The sequence below is a fragment of the Schistocerca piceifrons genome, chromosome 2 (genome assembly GCF_021461385.2).
Source record: "Schistocerca piceifrons isolate TAMUIC-IGC-003096 chromosome 2, iqSchPice1.1, whole genome shotgun sequence".
Taxonomy (NCBI): Eukaryota; Metazoa; Arthropoda; class Insecta; order Orthoptera; family Acrididae; genus Schistocerca; species Schistocerca piceifrons.
The window spans coordinates 615580655-615608390 of record NC_060139.1 but is presented as its reverse complement, the minus strand read 5'-3'; the positions used below and the strand labels follow the sequence as shown (position 1 = coordinate 615608390).

General features: G+C 45.4%; 1 protein-coding gene across 1 annotated transcript in view; it reads left to right on the top strand.

Moving 5' to 3' along the window:
- LOC124775665 (transcription factor Sox-21-B) overlaps positions 1-27736 on the top strand; it is a 157817-nt gene that overhangs the window by 11177 nt on the left and 118904 nt on the right. The window contains exon 2 of the mRNA XM_047250493.1: positions 25329-25523. Within this exon, the coding sequence (XP_047106449.1) occupies positions 25329-25523 (195 nt within the window). The remainder of the gene's footprint in view (positions 1-25328; positions 25524-27736) is intronic.

Here is a 27736-nt window from a genome sequence, read left to right as displayed (position 1 = left end):
ATTAATGTACATGCATGCTCAATTGGCTTACCCTACGAGCATATAAGACGCACAGAAGCGCCTTACATCATCACACACGACACAGGTACACTGCACATGTCGAAAAAGTCATCAAATTTATTCTATATACACATACAGTAGATAAGTAGCCGATACATAAACACTGATAGCCAAAACATTATGAGCACTGCCAACCGCGACGTTGGATGCCGTATAGTGGCGTTGCGGCCACGTGATGCGGTGACAAATTTATGAGCAGACACGGACGGATGATCACTCTAGCAAAGATACGGACTGCAAAAAAGATATGGACTACAACAGGCGAAATCCTCTGAGATAAGCGACTTTGACAAAGGGCAGATTATTATCACGTCGACCCTGTGAACGAGTGTCTCGAAAACGGCGAAACTGGTGGAATCTTCAAGTGCCACTGTCATGAACATCTACGAAGGTAGAAGGACTGTGAAACAACCACTAGCCATTAAATGATTGGACGTCCACGACTCTTCACACAACGTGTGGTTCGGAGGATTGTCCGCTCTGTAAAGTAGGATAGATGGCGATCTGAGGCATCTCCTCCTAAAGAGCACGATGTTTGTGCACGCACAAGTGTTTTGGAGTACGTTTATCGTACAATGTTGGAATATGGAGCTCTGCAGCAGATAACTCCTACGTGTTCATATGTGGACCGAACGACATCGTCAATTACGATTGCAGTGGGCATGGGACCATCCAGATTTGACCGTCGATCAATGAAAACGAGTCGGCTCTTCGGGTGGATCAAATATTTGCTACACTAGGTCGATGGTCGTCTCTCAAACGCCGTGAACGGCGGCTCGAAACGTGCAGCACGCGCAGGCTGGTGGAAACAGTATTAAGGGGTTAACGACACTGATTCTGACAGTGGCTACCGATGTGATCGAGTCAAAGAGATTACGAGGCGTGGAAGCTCAGCATAGAGATCGCTCTGGGGTCTCAGGTGGTCCCCTCATCTACAGGCCAGAATAGCTTTATAAGCGGTAGCCAGGAGCTCCACTGCCACACCGTCCAGTGAGAAAAGGATGTTGACATTTTCCTCGTGACGCGTTACCGGAACCTAGCTGCTCTCTGCTGGACTGGACTACGGTTTTCTATATGGATAATTAATTGTTGTGCTGATAACAACTTTGCAACAACTTAAGAGCTCTCAAGTATTATTCTTCGACCATCAAGTTTACTCGCACATTCCAACCCCACTCGCTGAAGTTTTGGGCGCGTTGGTACACAGAAACCAAAGAAGCGTCTACAAAACTGATCATTTTCTACCAAATATTCATAACTGGGATTCTCATAGTCCCACTACCAGATAGCCTTTTGGTCACCAACTCTTGGGCTCTCCAGTGGGTCATTATTCGAGCAGACAGGCTTTTGGAGCTCAAAATAAAGAGTGTAAAGCAAATCCTTACCGTAGATCTTTACAGCCCGCTCCAAAAATGGTTAAATGACTGAAATCTCAAAGTTTTCTAGATCAATTAGTATGCCGTGAGAACATCAAAAACTTGCATAGGAATATTATCTTGCACATCGCGCCATTTTGCTCTTTATTAATAAGAAAGGGAAAAGAACAGAACGAAAGAGAATTCCTGCAGAATTCTTAAACACATTGTGAGTTCAAATATAATAAATTTCCTTGAGGCAGAAAAGCTTCTGTCAACAAACCAGCACGGATTTGGAAAGCATCGCCCGTGCAAAACTCACCTTGACCTTGTTTCACGTGACATCCTACAAACCATATATAGAGGACAACAGGGAGTTTCCATATTCCTAGAGTTCCGGAAAGCGTTTGACACGGTACACACTGCAGACTGTTAAGGAAGGTACGAGTGTCGGTTAAGGTTCCTATATACGTTAGTCACTCGAAGACTTTAAGTAACTGAATACAGTACGTTGTCCTCGACGGCTAGTGTTCATCAGCGACAAGGGTATCGTCAGGAGTACCCTATGGGCGTGTGATAGGACCGTTCTTAATCTCTATAGCCGGCCGAGGTGGCCGAGCGGTTCTAGGCGTTACAGTCTGGGACCACGTGACCGCTACGGTCGCAGGTTTGAACCCTGCCTCGCGCATGGATGTATGTGATGTCTTTAGGTTAGTTAGGTTTAAATAGTTCTAAGTTCTAGGGGACTGATGACCTTAGACGTTAAGTCCCATAGTGCTCAGAGCCATTTCAACCATTTTTAACCACTATATACATAAATGATCTGGCGGACATGGTGAGCAGCAACCGGAGGCTGTTTGCTGACGACTTTGTCTTGTACAGGAAGGTGTCGTCCTTAACTGACTGTTGAGGGATGCAAGGTGACTTACAATTTCTGACTGGTATGGTGGATTCACCACCAGCTTGCTCTAGGTGTACAAAAATGTAAATGAATCCAGGTGAGTAGGAAAAACAATCCTGTAGCGTTTGAATACAGCATTAGTAATGTGCAACTAGACACAGTCACACCTATTAAATATCTAGGCGTTTCAAAGCGGTATGAAATAGAATGAACAGGTGAGGCTGATAGTCGGAAATGCGAATTCTGGATTTCGTTTTATGGGCAGAATATTGGGGAAGTGTAGACCTGTGAGCCAACGGCCTTACCACAATGGTAACACCAGTTCCCATCAGATAGCCGAAAATAAGGGCTGTTGTGCTTGGCTACCACTTCTATGGGTCACCATTCGCGTCTGCCGAGCGCTGTTAGCAAGCAGGTTGCACTCAGCTCGCGTGACGCCAATTGAGGAATTACTTGACTGAGAAGTGGCGGCTCTGGCCACGAAAACTGAAAACAGCCGGGAGAGTGTGGTGCTGAACGCATGCCCCTCCATATCCGCATCCGGTAACGCCTGTCGGCAGAGGATGACATGGCGGTCGGTCGGCACCATTGGGCCTCACGAGGTCTTTTTGGACAGAGTTTCGTTTACAAGATGTATCAAGCGGACGACATATGCAGCAGTAGTGTGTTCTTGAGTACTGCTCGAGTATCACCAGAACGCCCGCCCTGTTGGCCGTGCGGTCTAGCGCACGGCTTTCCGAGCGGGAAGGAGCGCCGGTCCCCGGCATGAATCCACCCGGCGGGCTTGTGTCGAGGTCCGGTGAACCGGCCAGTCTGTGGATGGTTTTTAGGCGGTTTTCCATCTGACTCGGCGACTGCGGGCTGGTTTCCCTTATCCCGCCTCAGCTACACTATGTCGGCGATTGCTGCGCTAACAAGTTCTCCACGAACGCGTACACCACCATTACTCTATCACGCAAACATAGGGGCTACACCCGTCTGGTGTAAGACGTTCCCTGGGGGGTCCACCGGGGGCCGAACCGCACAATAACCCTGGGTTCGGTGTGGGGCGGCAGAGAGGTGAAGTGGACTGTGGTAGTCGTCGTGGTTGCGGACCACTGCGACTGCGGCGGGGACGGAGCCTCTCCGTCGTTTCTAGGTCCCCGGTTAACATCACCAGATCGCATTAAAGGAAGACATCGAAAGAATTCAGAGCTGTACTGCTAGATTTGTTACTGGTATGTTCGAAAAGCTCACAAGTATTATAGAGATACCACGTGAACTCAAATGGGAATTCCTGTAGGGATGACAACGCCCTTTTTACGAGGCACTACAGCGGAAATTCATAGAACCGGCATTCGACGCCGATTGCAGATCCACTGCCCTGACGCCAACGGATGTTTCGCGTAACGACCACGAAGATGAGACAAGTTAGGAATCGCACGGAGGCTTACAGACAGTCTTTTTTCCCTCTTTTTATTTGCGAGTAGAACAGGAAAGGAAATAACTAGTACTGGTACAGGATACTCTTTGCCACGCACCGTACAGTGGCTTGTGGAGTAATGTGGATGTAAATCTTCGCACAGTAATGCCACGCTAACCCACTGGTTCCACAGTTTTCCTTCACAGCGCCGTCCCCCCAGCCTGAAAACTCACTCTCTCCTTTCTGCCTGCAAACGAACAGTGAAGTATCCTCGTGGAACAGCACGGCGAATTAAACACGAGGCAAAAATTCGGCGCGAGTACGAGGCGGCCTCGGAGAGTGGCGAGGTGTCGGCTGGCGACACGGGGTCGCCCGCCCCCTCTCTATTATGACAGTGGCTTTGGAGGGCGCGAAACAACACGGCCAAGTTGTCGGCACAATCTCATTCCGGCGCCTGGCGTCGCGGCGCCGTCATTAAGGCGGCCGGGTCGGAGCGCGCGCCATTGTGCTCCGCATTACGGCGCGGACAATGCGCCGCTGAAAAGGACATCGCGGAACAAGAAGCCGGCAGACACACTGCATTACAAAGTCCCGCCGGCGGGGCTGCTCCACCGCGATAAGAATTAATTAGCGGCGCCTTTTGTGCGCAATTCTGGCGACGCGGGAGAAAACACGCGTCCTTATGGCAGCAGACACGTGCCGGACACTGCGCGCTCATCCTCGCCACGAAAACACCTTTTCAATGGGCTAAGCTTCATCTCCGAGGGGAAACGGCGATGATGCTGTGAATTCTATACTGCCGACTGAATGCGGCTCGATGTCTCCAGTACCGTCTCCCTTCACTACCATTCTTCTCGTTAATTTTGCTTGGACAGAAACTTTCAGTACCTTTACAACAGCTAAACTCTGTAAACAGTTTCTTGCGTCATACCTCCGGCGCCTTGATTAACTGATATTTTCCATCGATGATTCGCTAAATCCATTCTCTTCCTTTCTTCGCGATACCTGGGGAGAAACCTCACCCACCCATTATTCTTTTTTTTTCTTTTACTAACGACGCACGTTTCTGAGTCGTACTCACCACCTCGAAGTTGCATTATTTTCACCTCATGCCCCGTCTTCACTTACGTGAGAGTACTTTCTTTACAGTGACATATGTTCTGCGAGCCGTAGTGTTCACCTAACAGCTGGAGGCTGTGGTTCCGAGGCCTCGAAAAGCGGAGGCTACATAGTTAAGTCTCCAGTCGAGCATGGTCTGGATTTCCAGTGCGTTTACAGTGCGAAGAAAGATGGAATAAAAAATGACAGAAATAAATAGATACAAGGAGTGTCAAAGTCTTTGCTACAAGCGTCTTGGGTTTACAGATTACGGCGTCGTGAGGAACTAGGTTCTAGATTTCACCCAACTGGCTAGATGGGCAGCATACTACACCCCACTAAAATGACAGACTGATTTGTAACAAGAAAACTATAAGAATAAGTATCTCTAATCGGATACAGAAATTTTAGAACCGAATCAGGAATTTAAGCTTTTGCACCGTGTAACGCCTATCACTCGGAACAGCTGAATGGATGACACACGTTGTATATGAACGCTACAAAGTGTCTACACCCTCACGTATCTGAAGCATTTAACCAGTCCGAATCGTCACCTAGCGTTGCCGGAACAGTCAGCGAACATTTAACTGAAAAAAAAAAAATTGGTCCCCATGATGTGATCAATCACCCCAAGACCAACATGTTGAGTCGTTCAGCGTCAAACAGTAAGCGCCCCTTAATGTAGATTGTAGAATATTAATAACGTTTGTTTTATTTGTAAAACCTTGCGAGTTTCCACATAAAAAATTCCGAGGCATTACTGTTCGGCACGCCCTCGTAGTATATTCAGCACAGTGAAGGAGGCAGATGAAAGAGTTGTTGTTTTGCGTTAAACATATGTATTAAACACACATCAAAAAAAGTTTTGCATCACCTCGGTTCCGAGAGTTCCGAAACCTGTACAGAAAATAGGAATAGAGATCAACATAAACATCATTTCTGCCCTTTTTATTGCTAATGAAAGCCACACATTGCATGTTGCACCACCATACAGCGAGACCTTCAGAGGTGGTGGTCCAGATCGCTGTACACACAGGTACCTCTAATACCCAGTAGCACGTCCTCTTGCATTGATGGATGCCTTTGTTCGTCGTGGCATACTATCCACAATTTCATCAAGGCACTGTTGGTCCAGATTGTCCCACTCTTCAACGGCGATAAGGCGTAGATCACTCAGAGTGGTTGGTAGGTCACGTCGTCCATAAACAGATCTTTTCAATCTATTCCAGGATTCATGTCTGGAGAACATACTGGCCACTCTAGTCGAGCGATGTCGTTATCCTGAAGGAAGTCGTTCACAAGATGTGCACGATGGGGACGGGAACTGTCGTCCATGAAGACGAATGCCTTGCCAGTATGCTGTCGATATGATTGCACTATCGGTCCGAGGATGGCATTCACGTATCGTGTAGCTGTCACGGCGCCTCCATGACCACCAGCGGCTTACGTCGGTCCACATAATGCCACCCCAAAATAGCAGGGAACCTCCACCTTGCTGCACTCGCTGGACAGTGTATCTAAGCCGTTCAGCCCGACCGGGTTTCCTCCAAAGACGTCTCCAACGATTGTCTGGTTGAAGGCATATGCGACACTCATCGTTGAAGATATCATTATTCCAATCCTGAGCGGTCCATTCGGCATGTTGTTGGGCCCATGTGTACCGCGCTGCATGGTGTCGCGGTTGAAAAGATGGAGTGAAGTTGCGCATCATGCTGCTTATTGCGCACAGTTTGAGTAGTAACACGACGTATTGTGACTGCACGAAAAGCATTATTCAAGATAGTGGCGTTGCTGTCAGGGTTCCTCCGAGCCATAATCCGTAGGTAGCGGTGTTCCACTGCAGTAGTAGCCCCTGGGCGGCCTGAGCGAGGCATGTCATCGACAGTTCCTGCCTCTCTGTATCTCCTCCATGTCCGAACAACATCGCTTTGGTTCACTCCGAAACGCCTGGACACTTCCCTTGAAGAGAGCCCTTCCTGGAACAAAGTAACAATGCAGACGCGGACGAACCGCGGTATTGACCGTCTAAGCATGGTTGAACTACAGAAAACACGAGCCCTGTACCTCTTTCCTAGTGGAATGACTGGAACTGATTGGCTGTCGGACCCTCTCCGTCTAATAAGCGCAGCTCATGCCTGGTTGTTAACATCTTTGGACGGGTTTAGCGACATATCTGAACAGTCAAAGGAACTGTGTCTGTGATCCAATATCCACAGTCAAGGTCCATCTTCAGGAGTTCTGGCAACAGAGGTGATGAAAAACATTTTTTGATGTGTGTAGATAGCCTGTGAGTATACGGATGTCTGCAGTTATAGCTACTTTCTGGATTAAAGTCTGGTCCGATGCGGATGTCTGCGAGTTTTGTGTTAGAGGCAGTGTCATATTACGATTTCCGTCTATTTGGCTTATGCAGACATAAGTACTGTTTTGTATGAAGTCAATGAATTTATCAACATTGTTCTTAAACATATTTACGAGAACAAAAGGCAATGCTTGTTATATCGACAAGTGCAACACGATAAAAAATTTCAAGGCCGTAGTGATATGATGTGTATTTTATAAATAACATATGTGACTTACATTTAACAGTATGCAAGATACGACTTCATCTGACTTCCCAGTGCTGAAGAAGTGTTTCAAAACAAATTCACAAAAAGTTGTAATTTACGTATAAAAAATCTGACTGGCTGTGTTATATTAAATTGTGGTCGTGATCATCGACATTTCCTTACTCTATGGAACGTAAATTTTGAGGGAAACTTCAGAAGAAGGAAAATCAGGCCACTTGAGACCCTACCGTCAGAGGTCCGGTGTATATTATCAATTAAATTAGTTTGCAAAATTACAGTATCAGCAAACAGTATACGGTTGAAGACCTTGCTGTGGCACAGAAGTATAAAAGACTTAAGGATGCGGTGTTTCTGCGGACATACGAAAGCGTGCAGAAAAGTAATGCCTCAGAATTTCTTATGCGAAAACTTTTAAAATCTGTTAAAGAAAACAGAGGTTACTGACATTCTATTTCTGTATTCTTACGTTTGCATATTTACTTCTCAACGTAGTGACCCTGGCGACGAACACATTTCTGCCAACGAGGGACCATACTAATGATATAGTCTCAACCTCATCTCCGCTTGCACTGCTCCATCACAGTCAAAGTAAAGTCCTAAAAGGTTGAAATAAATGAGAATCGGATGGGGTCAATTTGGGACTGTATGGAGGATGATCTGTGGCAGTGAACACAAGGCGTCGGATTTTCACACCGCTCGTGTGTGGTCAGCATTGTCGTGTTGAAGGAGAGTGTGCTCCATGTGTGGAAAAACTCTTCGAATTCGACACTCGATTAGAGCACGTTGTTTCTGACGCACCGACGTAGTGACGCTACACACCATCATGCTACACGCTGTAATTCGGAGCCCTTTAGCGGCAGAGGGCTGCAAATCTGTAGACATGAAGAATAAATTTGTAGAATGTCAAAAAGCTTTGAGTTTTCGCACAAACAATTAGGAGGCACTACTTTTCAGCATACCCTTTTATGAGGGATGTTCAATAGGTAAAGCTGCACATCGGCCAATTTCGGTTGAAAAAATGCGTAATTTGTTGTCGGACATTGTGGAAAATTCTTGCTTCAGCCCTTATAGTTTCACGAAATTCCGATAGGTAGCGGATCTGTACATAGCTTTCAAAGTGGCATTTGTAATGGAAGGGTACCGTAAGCAGAGAGTCGTCACTGAATTGGTTTTGGAGAAAAACCAAAGTATAGCAGATGTTCATAAACGTTTGCGGAAAGTCTACGGCGACCTGGCAGTGAATAAAAACACGGTGAATCGTTGGCTGCTGCATCTGTCACACCTCAAGAAGGTCGCGCAAGACTGTCCGATCTTCGCATGCAGGCCAACCTCATCCTACTGTGACTCCTGCCATGTTGGAACGTGCGGACACTCTCATTACAGGTGTTGCACGGATCACAATCAAGCACCTCTCTGCTCAACTAGACGTCTCTGTTAGTAGCGCTGACACACTCGTCTACTAGTTGGGGTAATCAATGGCGTGTGATCAAGCGAGGTGGCGAAGTGGTTAGCACACTGGGCTTGCATTCAGGAGGACGACGGTTCAAACCCGTGTGCGGCCACCCAGATTTAGGTTTTCTTCGATTCTCTAAATCGCTCCATGCAAATGCTGAGACGGTTCCTTGGAAAGATCACAGCCGATTTCTTTCCCCAACCTTAACACAATTCGAAATTGGGCTCTGTCTCCAAAGACATCGATGTCGATGTGACGTTAAATCGAATCTTCCTGCCTTCATTTTTCAAATGAGTGTGTCTGTTGGGTTCCTCGCCGCGTAACAGAAGACCACAAAGAGCAACGAAGAACCATCTGTGCGGAACTGCATGCGCGTTACGAGTCTGATAAGGAGGTTATTGATGTAGTAAGGCTCTGGCTCCGCCGTCGACTAGTGGAGTGATATCATGCGGGTATACAGGCTCTCCCAGCAAGGCGGCATAAGGCAGTTGCATTGAACAGAGGTTACGTTGGAAAACAGGGTTTTGTAGCCAGAAGAGTAGTGAATGATCTGGTGTTTTGGAATCCTGAATAATACCAATCCGCTTTCAGAAAAAGAATCATTGCTTCACTTGTTGAACGTCCCTCGCATTTCCTCTTATGCGCTAAAACCGAACAGGGAGATGGATACTGTGGGCTGCGTTACGTGGCGATCTTGTTGTTGATACATGTTGATTCCCAGACGGGTTCTTTCCGCAAGTGCATGGTTAGCCGTCCTGTTTGTGGAGCGGCGGCGGCGGCGGCGGCGTATTAGCTGCGTTCTGCCGGCGACAGGCGTGATGGCTGGCGTACACGCGCAGCTGGCGCGCAGGCCTGCTGAAACAAAGCACCACATCTGCGCGGAGAACGTGCGCTCAGCTCCGAAGCCGTTTCTATCACGAGCAGCCTTTGTCCCGCTCTCACGCCCCGGCTAACAGTTGTTCTTCGAAGAAAGCCATTGTGCGTATGAGTTGTTAATGCCTTTTCTGAGTCCAGAATAGTCTACAGGCCGTTATTGTGCTCGGCGTTTGTTGCAGCTTACTAGGTCGCATATTTATGCTACACATATTAAACCTGACAAAGCTGGAGTTTATGTTTGGCATAGTAAGCTGGCAGTCAAAGGAACCAATTGCTGGTGTTCCAACGCCTCTCACCATGCTCCTCAGACAGCGCTTTACTCAGCGTTCTACCGTGCCACGAAAACTGGTTTGAAACAATGGTGAAGAAATTATGAAGGGTCAGTTTATACTGGTGTAATTGGCGTACACTTCTCAAGCGGTAACTTGTATGGTGAATGAGCACGTACAGCAGTAAAAAGGCTCCATGTCTTATCTGTTTTGTCTGTCGCCACAAATATGGCGCAGGAAACAGTGGGACCGAAAAGTTGCTGCGGCAGTGGGACCGGAAAGTTGCTGGGGACTGTATAGGCGTAAATACTTAATGAGCTTTAAATATATTTATTAACAATAAAACTAATCAGACCGTATGAACAGCGTCATCGTCATCATATGTCTTCTGCTCAAAGGCAGGTTTTCACGTGGTAATCCTCCATGCTCTCCTGTCATCCTCTTGAGGTCGGCATAATCTTCGCTTCCCTTTATGACGTCTATCATCTTGTATCTCCTCGTTCCTATCAATCTCGTTCCACAAACTAGACCTTAAAAAAGCTTGTTATCAAGCACTCCCATCGCATCGAATATCCTATCCAGTTCGTCTTCGGTTCTCTTATAATCTGCAGCAATCTTCTCCTCTCACCAACCGTTTCTACATCTACATCTACATCTACATGGTTACTCTGCAATTCCTGTCATCCTCTTGACGTCGGCATAATTTTTGCTTCCCTTTATGGCGTCTATCATCTTGTATCTCCTCGTTCCTGTCAATCTCGTTCCACAAACTGGACCTTCAAAAAGCTTGTTATCAAACAGTCCCATCGCATCGAATATCCTATCCAGTTCGTCTTCAGTTCTCTTATAATCTGCAGCAATCTTCTCCTCTCACCAACCGTTTCTACATCTACATCTACGTGGTTACTCTGCAATTCACACTTAAGTGCCTGGCAGAGGGTTCATCGAACCATTTCATACTACTTCTCTACCAATCCACTCTCGAACGGCGGATGGGAAAAAGGAACACGTCAATCATTCCGTTCGAGCTCTGATTTCTCTTATTTTATTATGATAATCATTTCTCCCTACGTAGATGGGGGTCAACAAAATATTTTTGCATTCGGAAGAGAAAGTTGGTGATTGAAATTTCGTAAATAGATCTCGCCGCAAACAAAACCGCCTTTGTTTCAGTGACTGCCACCCCAACTCGCGTATCATATCAGTGACACTCTCACCCCTATTGCGCGGTAACATGATGTCCTCCGTCAATCCTGTCTGGTAAGGATCCCATACCGCGCAGCAATATTCCAGCAGAGGACGGACAAAAGTAATGTAGGCTGTCTCTTCAGTGGGTTTGTCGCATCTTCTAAGTGTTCCGCCAACAAAGTGCAGTCTTTGTTTCGCCTTCCCCACAATATTATCTATGTAATCTTTCCAATTTAAGTTGCTCGTAATTGTAATTCCTAGGTATTTAGTCGAATTCGCAGCCCTTAAATTTGAGCGATTTGTCGTATACCCAAATTTTATCGGATATATTTTGTACCCATGTGGATGACCTCGCACTTTTCTTTGTTTAGTGCCAATACTCTTTCGTTACTCACTCTTTCCATCCAACGTATTCCCTCCATTCGCCTCGACATCCACATTTCGAATACTTCTAACCTTTTTTCACCCTCATCCCAGTGTCCACGCTCCTTCACCGTAGAGTGCCACACTCCAGACAAAACACTGGCCAAGCCTTTTCCTCAGACCTTTATCTAGTTTGCCACATAATCTCCTCGTTCTATCGAATGCCTCCTTCGCTATAGCAATGCTAATTTCTACCTGCTCCTTCAGTGATCGTGCTTCCTCGATATTTAAATCCTTTTATCTGGCCAGTAATAACTTGTCGTATTTTAACATTTGGCACCATCCCCCTTTTGCCGATCAACATACTAGTCGTTTTTGCTGTATTAATTCTCCTCTCATATCCCATACAAGTTTCATTCAGATCTTTTAGGATTTGAATACAGTTTGGTCATTTTCTGCCACTATTATCATGTTATCAGCAAATGCCATACATTCTATTCTCTTTCCACCAATACATACTCCTCGTTTTTCATCTAAGCCTTTCGCAATAATCTCTTCCAGTTATAAGTTGAACAATGAAGGGGAGAGGCAACAACCTTATATTACGCCCCTTCCAAAGCTGCTTCCTTCCGACGTTTCATTTCCAGTCCTTATCCTTACTTCCTGTTTCAAATAAAGATTCTGTACGAGCCGTCTCTCCTGCCAATCTTCAGGCACAGCTAGCGCCCTGTTCACAAGTATGCAATTTAATATTAGTACGACAAAGCAAACATTAAAATTCTCCAACCTTCAGAATACTATTAGCTTTCCAATAAAAAGCAGAGCACAAACAAAAATACTAATATATCAAAAATAATAAACAAGAAAGAAATAAAATAATCAAATGCCCCAGCAGAAACAAAAACGCCAAAACCGCGAATTATTACAGTCAACTACCAAAAGGAAAAGTAGTTATATACTAGAAACACCCTGAACCAGCCTATGCCATTTTGACCACAGGACATAATATATGAAATCAATAATGCAACCAATGCTAGCACTAAAAGACTGAATAGAAAATTCGTTGAGAACAATTAACAGTAATATAAACGTTATTTTAGGCTTATCGTACTAGGCCCTACAGCGATCCCGTCGCTACAGCAACTTGCACAACTGAAACTGAAACCCAACCAGGCACAGAGATTTCCTTAACCGAAATTTTGCACCAGACTGAACCAATACAACTTCTCCTAACACCGTTGTGGCCGATCCCACATCAAGTACCGTCCGTTCACCCAGCCAGGAAACAATGTGCACATCGAGGACAAGCCCCCGAAAGACCAGACCCGAGAGTCTACCAGACTGCCTCTATTCCTTAAAGCTCGAACTTCCTGCTCTGCTTTTGAGTTAGTTACTTGGTGTACTGCCTTCTTACTGGCTGTCTTCATCCTGCCGAGTCTCTGCTGACGCTTGGCGAAGCTTCCGTGACGACAGCAGTCACCCTGTCCTCCAGATAAATGAGCCTCAAACAGCAGCCGCCAGCAGCTAGGCGCCACCCGTTCTGTTCAGTCGTATTATCCCCATACACGGAGCCCATGTTTATGGCTGCCTCCTATGTTGTCAGCCCTCCACTGAACTCAAACAGAAGAATATGTCGGAAATGTTCCGATTTCGCCACTTGGCACTCCATCATTTTCTAACGTTTACAACTCCAGTCACTATTTCCAGATGACAAAACGACAATACGTAAACTCAAATAACGACAGTGAACTGCAAATGGAAAATGAAAATCGGTAGATAAACCCATGGCAACCGGAATATCAACGTGCGAAACAAAAGCGCTACGAGTGAGGTGGTACAGAGATGCACAGTGGACTTGCATTTTGAGGGGCGACGTTTCAAACCCACGTCCGATCATTCTGATTTTTATGTTTTGCGTGATTTCCCTAAATCGCTCCAGACAAATTACGTGATGTTTCCTTCGAAAAGGGTACGGCTGGTTTCCTACCCCATCGTTGAAACAACCCGATCCGTCTCAAGTGGCCTCGGGACATTAAACCCTAATATTCCTTCCTTCCCATATTGTTTCAACCAGTCTAAAGCAGTTTTCATACTTGAGTTGTTTGCTACCATACATGTGTCCCTGATGTACAATATAATTTTGTTTTTAATGCTTAGACTTTACATGGGAAGTAAATTCACTGAATATACAGGTATCGATTCTCTAACGGTGACATGCTCTACGTGTCCTGCTATAATCGATCAAATTTGTGTCGTTTTGCAGTAATTCGTTCCGTCTATATTGACAGTACATCTCATCAGTCGTTCTCTCATCAAAATGGACTTTTCCTTCACTTTTAATTATATGGCTGTCCAGGGATGTTGATGCACTAAAGAAAGTGCGGAAAGCTGAAGGACGTGAAAATTCCGTGTGTTAACGATTTTCCTTCACAAGCGCGCTACCAATGTGTCCACTCCTTTTAGTTTCGTTGGCCGTTGACGTTCATCACTCACACCAGACCAGCATCTGAACCTCCTTACAGCGACGCCTAGTGTCGTGATGACACTGCTGTGAGGTGGGTAGCAGCACATCCTACTCATTCTTCAATCTTTCTGGTGTCCACCTGGCCTGCCTTCCCACAGTCCCTTTACAAAGAGGCTGGTAACCCCAGAGGCAAGCAACACCCTAAGAACCGGTCTAACGGGGAATCGACGCCGGGGCATTTCCTGACAAACCCTGTTTGTAATCCTCTAAACTGCCTCGGCCCCACGTTCCCAGAGGGTGATGACACTCGCTCTTCCTCCAGGGAAGTACAAAGCCCATAGGACCTTACAACTAGTACCAGTAGGTAACAAACTTTCACAAATGCTCATGAACAGCTGCTCTCAGCAACTGAAAGAAGGCTGAAAACGTACTTTCTGGGCACGAAGATGTATTTATTAAACGCGTATTCGATGAAAACGAGACAGATAGATTAACTGGAGTTATCGATTTTCGCAGAAATGGTGATTCATTTTCTATTAATGACAGATATTTTGTCTATGTAAACAGCCAGAAAATACTTGTTTCTGAATGTGAAGTGATGATCATCAGACTTATTTGACATATTTTCTCTAGATAACTTACGGTATAATATCTAGTTACTACGCACTTCCCTTTTCAATGACGACCTAAATTAGCATCCAGTGAGTCTTGTCGTAATCATTTTACCAAAATCAAATAGAGATTCCTATAAATGGCTTCAATGTCCATGAAATTCTTGTTCAACACTAGTTCAACACAAGCTCTCTTAAGAAAAAAGTACTAACAACGGCTGGCCGGAGTGGCTGAGTGGTTCTAGGCGCTACAGTCTGGAACCGCGCGACCGCTACGGTCGCAGGTTCGAATCATGCCTCGAGCATGGATGTGTGTGATGTCCTTAGGTTAGTTAGGTTTAAGTAGTTCTAAGTTCTAGAGGACTGATGACCTCAGAAGTTAAGTCCCATAGTGCTCAGAGCCATCTGAACCATTTTTTACTAACAACGCTCAGCGGTAGATAGGCGAAGTTTTCATTGCTGGAATGGACATAGAATGTTATATCCAGTGAAAGAGAGTCATCTAATTGTTTAGTAGTCTCTATAAGTGATACGTTAAATACACGAATGAAGCGAGTGCGTTATTCACCATTGTAACATCTGAAGTAATTCCCATCTAAACGTCAATTTCTATACACTGAAGCCCCAAAGAAACTGGTATAGGCATGCGAATTTAAATACAAAGATATGTAAGCAGGCAGAATACGGCGCTGCGGTCGGCAACGCCTATATAAGACAGCAGGTGTCTGTCTTAGATCGATTACTTCTGCTATGATGCCAGGTTATCAAGATTCAAGTATGTTTGAACGTGGTGTTATAGTCGGCATACGAGCGATGGAACACAGCTTCTCCAAGGTAGCGATGAAACTGGAGTTTTCCGGTACGACCATTTCACGAGTATACCGTGAATACCAGGAATCCGGTAAAACATCAAATCTCCGGCACTGCTGCGGCGGGAAAAAGGTCCTGCAAGAACGCGCCCAACGATGACTGAAGAGAATCGTTCATCATGATAGAAGTGCAACCCTTCCGCTAAATGCTGCAGATTTCAATGCTGGGTGTGACAAGTGTCAGGATGCGAACCATTCGACGAAACAACATCGATATGGGCTTTCGAAGCCTGCATTTCAGCAGGGGCTGTTCAAGCTGGTGGAGGCTCCTTAACGGTGTGGGGCTTATGCAGTTGGAGTGATATGGGACCCTAGGTACGACTCTGACTGATGACACGCACGCAATCATCCCGTCTGATCACCTGCATCGACTCACGTCTATTGTGCATGCCAGACTAGGTCAATTCCAGCAGGACAATGCGACAGCCCACACTTGCAGAATTGCTACAGTGTTGCTCTAGGAACACTCTTCTGAGTTTAAACACGTCCGCGAGTCACAAAACTCCCCAGACACGAGCGTTATTGAGCATTTCTGGGATGCCTTGCAAAGTGCTGTTGAGAAGAGATCTCCATCCCTCATACTATTACGGATTTATGGACAGCCCTGCAGGATACATAGTGTCACTTCCCTCCAATACTACTTCAGACATTAGTCGAGTCCACGCCACGTCGTGTTACGGCGCTTCTGCGTGCTCGAGGGGCCCTGCGCAACATTAGGCTTGTATACCAGTTTCTCTGGGTCTTCAGTGTATACATCTGAGACATGAATGTGTGGAGAATACCTTTCTACGCATTAGCAGTCCTTCCAAGAACTGTGATTTTGTTTTTTTGATCTTGTTTACATTTTAATGAAGAAGTCGTCCTATTTTAGTTCTCCTGCAGACACATAGCATTGTTCACAGGTCCACAATTTAATCAAGCGTTGATTCGTTAAATTTTGCATTGCATCTTAAAGCACAGCATTCAAATGCCAAAACACCAGCCGAAAATATTGGTAGCTCCCAGTACGCGTAACAGTCTACATCCTAGAATGAAAGATACGCTGACCTGCACCAGACACATAAGGTAACATAACATATATGAAAATAAATGAAAAGACGGGAGCATGTTGTTGGGCGACACATTGCACAACGTCAGCGTGGCTATAGTGCAAAAAGGGGCTGGCCCCGCAACACGGGGCTTCTGAAATAACGGGAAAAGGCAATATTTGGCCGGGAGGTAACTTATGGATGAAGTAACTTCTGGATGAGAACGGGGGAAAAAATGGCTCTGAGCACTATGGGACTTAACAGCTATGGTCATCAGTCCCCTAGAACTTAGAACTACTTAAACCTAACCTAAGGACAACACACAACACCCAGTCATCACGTGAACGGGGAGGAATCATCGGGAAAATGGAAGGACGACGAAATGTGCCGACGAGTGTAGCCAGGGATCTTAGTACTGCCCGCAGAATAGTTTCACCTTAATCGGGAGGAGGGGGGGGGGGCTTCCAAACTACAGGGACCGCTGCCCGAGAGAGAGGAGGTGGTCGACCACGGTGAGGAGGCGTTCGGCCATTGTGAACAACAGCAGTAGATGACCGCTACGTAATACAACAGACATCAAGGAACCAACGTCAGAGAGCGGGTGCAACTGCAACCACATTTCACAGTTCTGCAAGATTCGCAATTTCACACTCCACAGTGACACTGTGGCTGCATGGGGGTGGTTCCTTTATCCGACGATCAGTGCGTTGTGTTCCATTGACAACCTCACGTCGGTGGCACCATTTGCGATGGGGCCTTAGTAGGTCGCTGGAGGGATTTGGCACCACATCTGCACACGCGCGTCATCTAATTCCCGCAAATTTCGGGGAGGAGGGCGATGAGCTCTGACGCCGCATTAAATCACATCCGGGATCTGTTCGATCGGGCTCAGATCTGGCGGGTTGGCGGGATAGCACATCAATTGGAACTCATCACAGTGTTCCTCGAACCACTCCATCACGCTCCTGGCCTTGTGACATGGCGCATTATCTTGCTTAAAAATGCCACAGCCGTCGGGAAACATGATCGTCATAAACGGGTGTACGTCGTCTGAAAACAGTGTACGATACTCTTTGACCGCCGTGTTGCCTTGCGCGAGCTCTACCGGAGCCACGGATGCCCACGTGAATGATCCTCACAGCATAATGGAGCCGCAACCAGTTTGTCTCTGACCCGCAGAACAGGTGTCAAGGAGCTGTTCCTCTGGAAGACGACGGATCTACATCTACATTTATACTCCGCAAGCCACCCAACTGTGTGTGGCGGAGGGCACTTTACGTGCCACTGTCACCCTTTCCTGTTCCAGTCGCATATGGTTCGCGGGAAAAACGACTACCGGAAAGCCTCCGTGCGCGCTCGAATCTCTCTAATTTTACATTCGTGATATATTCGGGAGGGATAAGTAGGGGGGAAGCAATATATTCGATACCTCATCCAGAAACGCACCCTCTCGAAACCTGGACAGTAGGCTACACCGCGATGCAGAGCGCCTCTCTTGCAGAGTCTGCCACTTGAGTTTGCTAAACATCTCCGTAACGCTATCACGCTTACCAAATATAACCCTGTGACGAAACGCGCCGCTCTTCTTTGGATCTTCTCTACCTCTTCCGTCAACCCGATCTGGTACGGATCTCACAATGATGAGCAATACTCAAGTATCGGTAGAACAAGAGTTTTATAAGCCACCTCCTTTGTTGATGGACTACATTTTCTAAGGACTCTCCCAATGAATCTCAACCTGGTACCCGCCTTACCAACAATTAATTTTATATGATCATTCCACTTCAAATGGTTCCGGACGCATACTCCCAGATAATTTACAGAAGTGACTGCTACCAGTGTTTGTTCCGCTATCATATAATTATACAGTAAAGGATCCTTCTTTGTATGTATTCGTCATACATTACATTTGTCTATGTTAAGGGTCAGTTGCCACTCCCTGCACCAAGTGCCTATCCGCTACAAGAACGTATCAGAATTCATCAGACCATGCAACGTTCTACCACTGCGCCAACGTCCAGTGCCGATGGTCACATGCCCATTTCAGTCGCAGTTGCGGATGTCGTGTTGGTAACTTTGGCACATACATGGATCGTCGGCTGCGAAGACCGGTCGTTAGGAGTGTTCGATGCACTGTGTGTTCACACACACTTGTACTCTGCCCAGCATTAAAGTCTGATGTTAGTTCCTTCACTTCGCCGGCTGTCCTGTTCTACCAGTCTGCTCAGCCTGCGACATCCGACATTCGTAATGAGGGGTGGCCGCCCAACCCCAAGACTTCTGATCGTAGTTTCACCATGGTTTCGCCATGTGTTGAAGACACTCACCACAGCACTCCTCGAACACGCGACAAGTCGTGCAGTTCCCGAAATGCTCGTGCCGAGTATCCGGCCCATCACAACCTGCCCTCGGTCAAACTCAGATCACGCGCCTTCCCCATTCTACGGACGGACAGCACGCTTGCTGATCCTGAGTGAATCTTAAGCGTGTCCGACTAGCAATTATTCCTCTTCAAGTGACGCTGCTATCCCCTGGACGGGTTTATATCGATAGTAGGTCGCTGGTCACAATGTTCTGGCTGATCGATGTATTTCGTAATGCATCTAACTTATTCTATTTGACATAAAAAATGAAAGCTAATGAAAATCTAAAAGAAAAGGTAATTACGCTAAAAAAATTTGAGAGAAAAAAGAAAACAAGTTTGTCACTTTTCCATTTATATGGGAGATATTCGATAAAATTGAATACATTTTTCGTAATATTAATGTTGCAGCAGTCTTTCATACCAACAACAAATAGTATAGCGCACATCATCGATAAGACAAGCCAGTTTTATCAGTCCGGAGCATATAGCTGCAGTGCTTGTGATTAAGTTTAATTAGGCCAAGAGCCGGCCGCGGTGGCCGTGCGGTTCTAGACGCTGCAGTCCGGAACCGCGGGACTGCTACGGTCGCAGGTTCGAAACCTGCCTCGGGCATGGATGTTTGTGATGTCCTTAGGTTAGTTAGGTTTAAGTAGTTCTAAGTTCTAGGGGACTGATGACCTAAGATGTTAAGTCCCATAGTGCTCAGAGCCATTTGAACCATTTTTGAATTAGGCCAAACTGGACGAATGACGCGTATCAGACACAACAAACATATTTGTAGAAGTGAGAACATTCAGTCCACATTCTCTCTACATCTGAAAAACGAAACCATTCCGTGTCAAATGTTGAGTACAATTTATAGTTGTTGCACACAAGTGGCAAAGGCCGCCAAATGGGTATTTTAAAAGAGCTCGAAATTCACACACATTTGGAGAAAAGTAGCGCTGTTTAAAATAAGAAACTAGTCTGAAAAATAGTAATTTCATTCATAGTTTCAAAGACATGAAATTGTTGGAATAGGGATATCAGTACATCTGGTCTAAATTTTACATTAGTACCTCATTACCCAACCTTTATTCCACGTGGTCTATTCAGTTACTTGTTTTAAGCGTAATATGTCTTCTTATTTTATTTTAAGATGTCTGCAAATAGCTGAAGTATTGATTTCATTCGTTTTCAGACTTCTGTAAAAGTAGCTGCAGTACATGTATTGACATGTTACCTCACTATAAACGTTGAATGTGGGTAAGCTTAGTCGCTCATTGTGTCTGAAGTTTTGTTGATATGGTTCATTCTGGCTCCGTCTGTTTACATAAGAATTCAACTTATATTTGTTATAACTTAGAACATTTAGCACACTACATACAGCATGGTTTTAATTCAGCATACGGCTCTATTACGGTTAAAATTGTAATTGGTTGTACATTATCCTCAACTACCGCTTTAGTTTGGTTATGTGAGATGTTGATAGAACTGTATTTTATGAAATCTAACTTGTTAAATGTGTTACACTGTAATATACTCAGACAAATCGTGTAGGCATATATGTGTAAGGGCTGTCCGTTAAAAGTTACTGTACGACAAAAGCGGGGCACATGTGGAATGTGGCTGTAGCTTCTTTCACATTAGCGTCTACGTGTGTCTGTAAGTCGTTACTTTTATGCATTTATTTCTGTCACCGGCAGTATGACTGTAACACTCTTAAGTAGCTTATATCTCGTAGATGTAACATACAGACTATGTGTTTTTACTTATCATAGCATATGTCACACAACTTGTATAATCGTAAGACAGTAGTGACTCTTGATGTGTAATAGCTCTGTGACTGTCTTTGGTCCTATCACTGATCAGTGATCAGCTGTGCAGTCGGATGTATGTGCTATGCATCCCTTCACGGCGTTACCGCCGGTTACTGATGTAACGTGAAGGAGTGCACATACAATTTTGCGAATCTTTTAGGTAATCTACCTATTTATTTTTTCTATTCTTATATCCATTCCAGTCTTATATGCCTTTTCTATTCCTGTGTCTCTTTTGATTGTTCTTTACTTCTTTCTACTTAGATCGCTTGAACATTTAGATGGCGCCTATGCGAAATTCGGGTGTTCCTTTACTGTGAGAGAAAAATAGCCATCTGTTTTGGTTATTTACAATTATCTTAACTAATTTTACATCAGTCTTTATACCTTGTGCTATTAATACTGCTATCGTATACCACTACCACAGTACATAACAAACAATACAAAAGTAACATGTATAAAAAGTCCCTATTACTACCGTCACCACTATGATTTTTCTACAGAAACTACTACTACAGAAAATTACGCTACTAATACCAACACTGACACTAATATTTCTTCTGTGATTATTTATGGTAAAGCTAGGGCCGCTGATCCCTGCAGAATACTTAAGCAGCATGTTGTCTTGTGTGCCTCCACTATTTCTCTTAATATAATCTGAGGTGGACACACACACACACACACACACACACACACACACACACACACACACACACACACACACACACACAATCATTACTGTCGGGAAGTATCAAGCGTCCCTGTACGTTCCGTACCAAGTCGGACGTCCTCTAGGATACGGCAATATCCTATTGCGTCCATACAGCATGGCGAAGAATCACAGCGCATCACTTATCTTTCACTGACTCTTCTCGTACTTCTTATGTTTGCTGGTGACCGCTTCCCAACTCTCCATCGTTACTGGGCCAAGAGATCGTAGAGCTATCGGGCTTCGTTCTCGTTTCCTATGGTTGTATGTAAGCCTTATTCGTCTCCGCTATGGTAGCTGTTGGTTGTAGTTAAGCCTTGCTTTTTCTGAGACAGTATCAGGTATCAAAATTCTGTTTTACTGTAATGATACAGTAAACTGTTTTATGTCTTAAAGGAACAGTTCTTTTATCTTCAACTAGGGGACATTCACATAGGAGATAACCTGTTATGCCAATGTCTCCACAGTCAGAGCTTGCTCTACCTCTTAGCAATACTGTTCAGATATGTAGGATATGGCCCATGTCCGGAAAGGTAATAGACCAGTCGCCTATTTGACTTAAAACGTCGAACAGACGCAGACCACGTAATCCTCCTCATGTCCGAGCTGTCATTTATCTGTCATACAAAGGACGCAAGTTCGATTCCCGATGCCACCAAGCAATTCTCGTTGTTGAAATGAATGCAACAGGCCCCTCTCCGCAGCGATTTATAGATGCAGCGGCTCTGGTATCGAAAAGAGGCATTAGTGACTGGCAACCCCAAGTGCTGGAGGTGGGCTTCTATGAAATCGCTGCCACAGCATATGATGGCCATCGATCACAGGTAAATGGACAGCAAAATTCGGGAAACTAAATTCCCGGAAAGAGTAATTCAGCGTATTGCTCCCTTACAAATACAACTCGCTAAATGACCATCTCGTAAAAAATGAGAAATTTCATCTAATATAGAGGCTTGCCTACAGTCGTTCCTTTCCCACATCATTTGAAATTGGAAAAGGAAAAGGTGGAAACGACAACGTTATGTAATGTAACTTCTGGCACACGCCATAAGGTAGCTTCCGACGCAAATGTAGACATCAGGAATTAATGAAGAACTAGGAGGTCTCGCACAGGATTAATTGCCATTGAAGCTGCATTCACTGTGGTGAAATGCGATCAACTAACATAAATAAGGAAAATGTTCTCCCTTTCATTGTTGAGGATTTGTGGAAAAGGCTTTTGTGTTAATGTTTCTTTCCCGCTGAAATCAGAACCGTCCAAAAGTAAAGTGCATTGCTGCTCCTCACGATCGTCTTGAAACGCAAAACTAGCGTTGAAGTCGAATACTCGGATAACAATATGCTGTGCATTCATTTATCTGCTGACAAATCGTGGTTCTTTTTCGTCTACATGTAGAAAGAAGAGCGCAGACAGAGGCACTATAGGACCAAATGTGGAAACGGTGTTCACGGCTTTTTATGCCTTTCGGAGAACCATTCAAGTCATTTCTGAAAAAGCAACAATAAATCATTCTACGTGGATGAAACGGATCGTATGTAGCACTGCATTGTGTTTGCCCGTTCTGACATGAGTACAAAAATATACTAGCACGAAGAAAAGGCAGCGGGACTTCTCATGACCCTCAGGGGCTAACTGTTATGGCATATCAATGCGCGACTGTGTCCTTGTACTGCGTCAAGCATCATCGAAATCGATCAGTTCAGAGGAAACGGGGAAAAATTATATTCAGCTGTCGACAGCTGCTAAGAAATACGAGTGCTCGCTGAAAAGTAACGCCACCAATTTTTTTTTTTTTTTCATTCTGTTCTCAGTATCTGTTGAGATATTACGTGTCATCCCTGCGCCGCTTGAGGACTCCGACTTGTAGCGTGTTATACGGCGGTGTGTAACGTAACTATGTCTGTGCGTGAGAATCAGCGTGTTGTAATCGAGTTTCTAACCGCAGAAAACTGACAGCATGTATTCGGAGAATTCTTCCAAACATGGATCACCCCCTCCTGCAGTATTACAATACCAGACCAGACAGGAGCGCAGCGACATCTGCAAAAGTCCGACGCCATAGGTTCGATGTCATCGATTATCGTCCACACAGTCTCAACTTAACCCCGTCTGATTTCCATCTGCATCCGAAACTTAAAGGACACTCTGGAGGACTTCGCTGTGATAGTGATAAAGAGGTGCGAGCAGAGACGGAGAATAAAGATGTAGACTGTTCAAGTGTGTTATGTTAAAAAAGCTGTAAGAGTTTTCAGTTTAAAAATTCGGAGGCATCACTTTTCAAGGCGTCCTCGTATTTCATTATTACTACCATTTTCGATTATAACTAAGAAACTACTACAAGAATTTTTTTCAATTGCATTGTGTGGCTTACTGGAATGTCTGTGAAAAATAACACCTGAATTTCGAGTGTGCTCGGCAGTCGCTTTAAAGTAATGAAGTATATGCTGGATTCATCATTGGTGACAATTAGAACTACGCTGCACCGGTTTTCGAGCACATACTCTAAAAGTTTACCGTCTACCTCCTTGCCTAGGGACGCCAGATGAAAGTCGATGTCGTCAAGCCCTGAATCAAAATTGCGCAATGGATAACTGGGGAGGGGAGCTTGAGAGCGCTACCTAGAGAGCGTGCCCTTTCTGTATGGTACTAGGCAAGGGGCTGGAGGGCTCACACGCTGATGTGTGGGTGCCTGCATTCTATGTCTTTTATTTTAAATGAATTCCTTTAACTTGACTTCTTTGTGATTTTTAAGGTATGTTAAAGATTGATGACAATTGATTACGTATTTATTTTAAATATTATCACTCGATTTTACAGCGATTGCGGCAATTGTTTCAGTTTACAGATATTACAATTTCACAACTTATAGCTTGGGTATATTATATACCAATCTGCACGCACTTTTCTACGGGCAAGACGGAATTACGTTGGCCAAATGTATACCACCAAAGCCTTCCAATATTTTACATAGGACATCCACTACGTGAGGAGGATAACAGGCAAACTGGGGACCAGATACATTAACACAGGGGGTCAAATTTCCGAAATTAAACGAGATCATTCATTTCCTTACACAATACGAACAAAAGAATTAGTACAAATATTCAAATACCTCTCTTCAATGTGTGAACATTGAGACAGACGCACTGAGGGCACGTCTGCTCACTTAACCGTCTTCTGTAACACCTCCGCGAATATGGAGGGCACCCGGAGGTCTTCCTGGACCCCGGTGGAGGGGGTGGTTGAACCACTTGGCCGTGACCAACCTCTCCACCCCAAATCTTGTGACACTGGAAAGTCTTTGACTTTTACCTGCCTGTGCTGTCTCTCTGATCCCCTACCCAGGAATAAGGTTGGCACTACTATACTACAGAACTACTTCCCAACGAAGATTTGGCCACGCTTTACGGAAAGGTGTGAGGAGGATTACGAAAGTTCATGTGCAGATTCACATTCACGTACAAGAAATGCATAATACACGACACACATAAATACGTATTATGAAGCCGGACACATTTCTTTCCACCCGTCCACATGGGTTCTGTTGCACCCGCGGCCGGCCGCGTCGTTTAATAAAATTGGCTGCGGAGCAGCCTCTGTTTCTATTTCCCGGTGCGAGCGAGCAGCGAAGCCTGCTGCTTATAGAGCGGAAACTACTGTACCGTTTCAACTCTTCAAACTGTGGATTTCGAAGACACAGAAAAGACAGACAAGGAACTTATCACACTTTCTTATCCGTACATTTCAAACAAGATAAATAGTCTCCTGTGGAGTTTGATGGAAATGGAGAAGTGGCTATGATTCTTGAAACAGTATCTTAATATCGAGGCAGTGTTTCATTTCCTGTCATGTCTGTACATCAATTTATGACCCTGTTGTAGAAAACAGTGTGCGTCGGCGCAGTTTTCTTGGGAAGTGAGCTAATGGAAACGGCTTTCTACTCGCAGGCGCGGAGTGGAAGCTCCTGTCGGAGGACGAGAAGCGGCCCTTCATCGACGAGGCGAAGCGGCTGCGCGCCATGCACATGAAGGAGCACCCCGACTACAAGTACCGACCGCGGCGGAAGCCCAAGACGCTGCGCAAGGAGGGCTACCCCTACTCCATTCCCTACCCCTCCGTGCCCATGGACGCCCTCAGAGCTGGTACGTACCTCGTGTTCGTCTATGTACATAAATGCTACGCTTACGCACATGAGCCAAAATATCGTGACGACTGTCCATCGCAAGATTGGTTTGGAGTAGAAGACGAGGTTAAGAAAGTGTATAAGCGGAGCACACACGAATGAGGCAATTCTGTCGACCGTACAGGCGGGAAATGGAATATCCATTGACATTAGCGACTGTAATACAGAACTTACTATTATGGCTGGTGGCTCAGATTGAGCATGGTTGAAAGACAGTGAAACCACGAGTACCCGAAGAGATATTGGGCGACCGAGCCACATGGCAGATGGCGCAGGCTGGAGGGTTGCCTACTCTGTAGCAGCGATCTATGGCTAAAGAGTTCATGCACGACTGTTTTTAAGCACACCCATCAGTGCCACGTTGTTGGACGCCTACGTGTTCCGATATTGGCCCAACAGCTCTGTAAATTAGGATTGCAGTGGTTGTGGCATCATCGAGATAGAACGCGGATCAATAGAGACAATATACGTGGTCGGATGTATCACATCTCACGCTACACCAGGCGAATAAACGCTTGCGGAGGTGCCTTCATCCACGTGAACGCTGCTCGAAACAGGGGTTGTGCCGTGGTTCCAGGTCAGTGGGAGCGGATGTTTCGTCTTCCACTGTACATAGGTGGAAGCAATTGGAGCCACCATGACAGTTGTGGACAGCGTGAGCATTATTACGAACCACGTGCATCCCTTCCTGTTCGATGTCTTCCCCAAATGCGATGGCATCTTCCAGCAGGATAAATGCCTGTGTCACGATGCCAGAATCGTGCTGCAGTCCTTTGAGGAGCTCGTTGAGTCATCGCCCCAAATTTCGTCTGGTCTGAACCCGACGGCCCACATCTCGGACACAATCGGGTGCCACCTCTAGCCTATAAACCAACAGACCGTGATTTATAGGCATTGCGTGACGTGTGACGTGCCACACAAGGCCGGAAACTTACCAAGCACTTGTCAAATCCATGTCACACATTTGGTTTTCCTTCCAAAGGTCGACTAACATGCTATTTATCATGTATTCATAGTGTTTTACCTCGTCAGTGTACATTTCTATAGAAAAGGAGCTCTTTTCACAACAGGTTTTCCTCAGTTTTTACACTCTTTCTAGTAAGTCGCTCATCTTTTAAAAAAAATGACACTATTTTATTATACTGTTCCTTCGAAGATGAAAGTAATTAGGACCGAAGTTCAATGATCACGTTGCTGATATCGTACATGTCGGTGTTGTTGTACAACATTACACAAGACTTTCTTGAGAATGGACTGACAGGAGAACGATTCACAACTGGGCACCCTGGCACACAGTTGAATGATGATACATATTATTACGATACTATAACGTAATATCGTATAAAATAAACATTCCCGTAATCGAGTGGTTATCGCGTGTGACACATATGCAGAGAACCACATTCAATTCCCGGTACTGTTACTCACATTTCTCGCAGTAGAGCATTATCTTGCTCCTTCTAGCTGAGAACACCTAGTACAGATTACGTGCGGCAGGTTAGCGAGCTCGGCAGAGATTGGGACAAAAAAATGGCTCAAATGGCTCTGAGCACTATGGGACTCAACTGCTGTGGTCATCAGTCCCCTATAACTTAGAACTACTTAAACCTAACTAACCTAAGGACATCACACACATCCATGCCCGAGGCAGGATTCGAACCTGCGACCGTAGCAGTCGCACGGTTCCGGACTGCGCGCCCAGAACCGCGAAACCACCGCGGCCGGCAGAGATTGGGACAGGAAAGATGTCCCACACAGACAGTGCTTTACCAGTGGAGCCACCTCGAGCGTCTATTGCGAATCGAATCGTGATCCCTTAGCAGCGTAGGGAATTTGAAAAGAATGGAGACGAACGAAAAGTGAATCTTTCAGTCAATCTGTGTCACCTGTTTGGATGTTACAATTGCTAGGTTACTACCTGCGAAACGCAGTATTCCTAGCCGGCCGCGGTGGTCTCGCGGTTCTAGGCGCGCAGTCCGGAACCGTGCGACTGCTACGGTCGCAGGTTCGAATCCTGCCTCGGGCATGGATGTGTGTGATGTCCTTAGGTTAGTTAGGTTTAAGTAGTTCTAAGTTCTAGGGGACTGATGACCACAGCTGTTAAGTCCCATAGTGCTCAGAGCCATTTTTTTTTAGAGCAGTATTCCTCAATGAAATTTACACTCTGCAGCG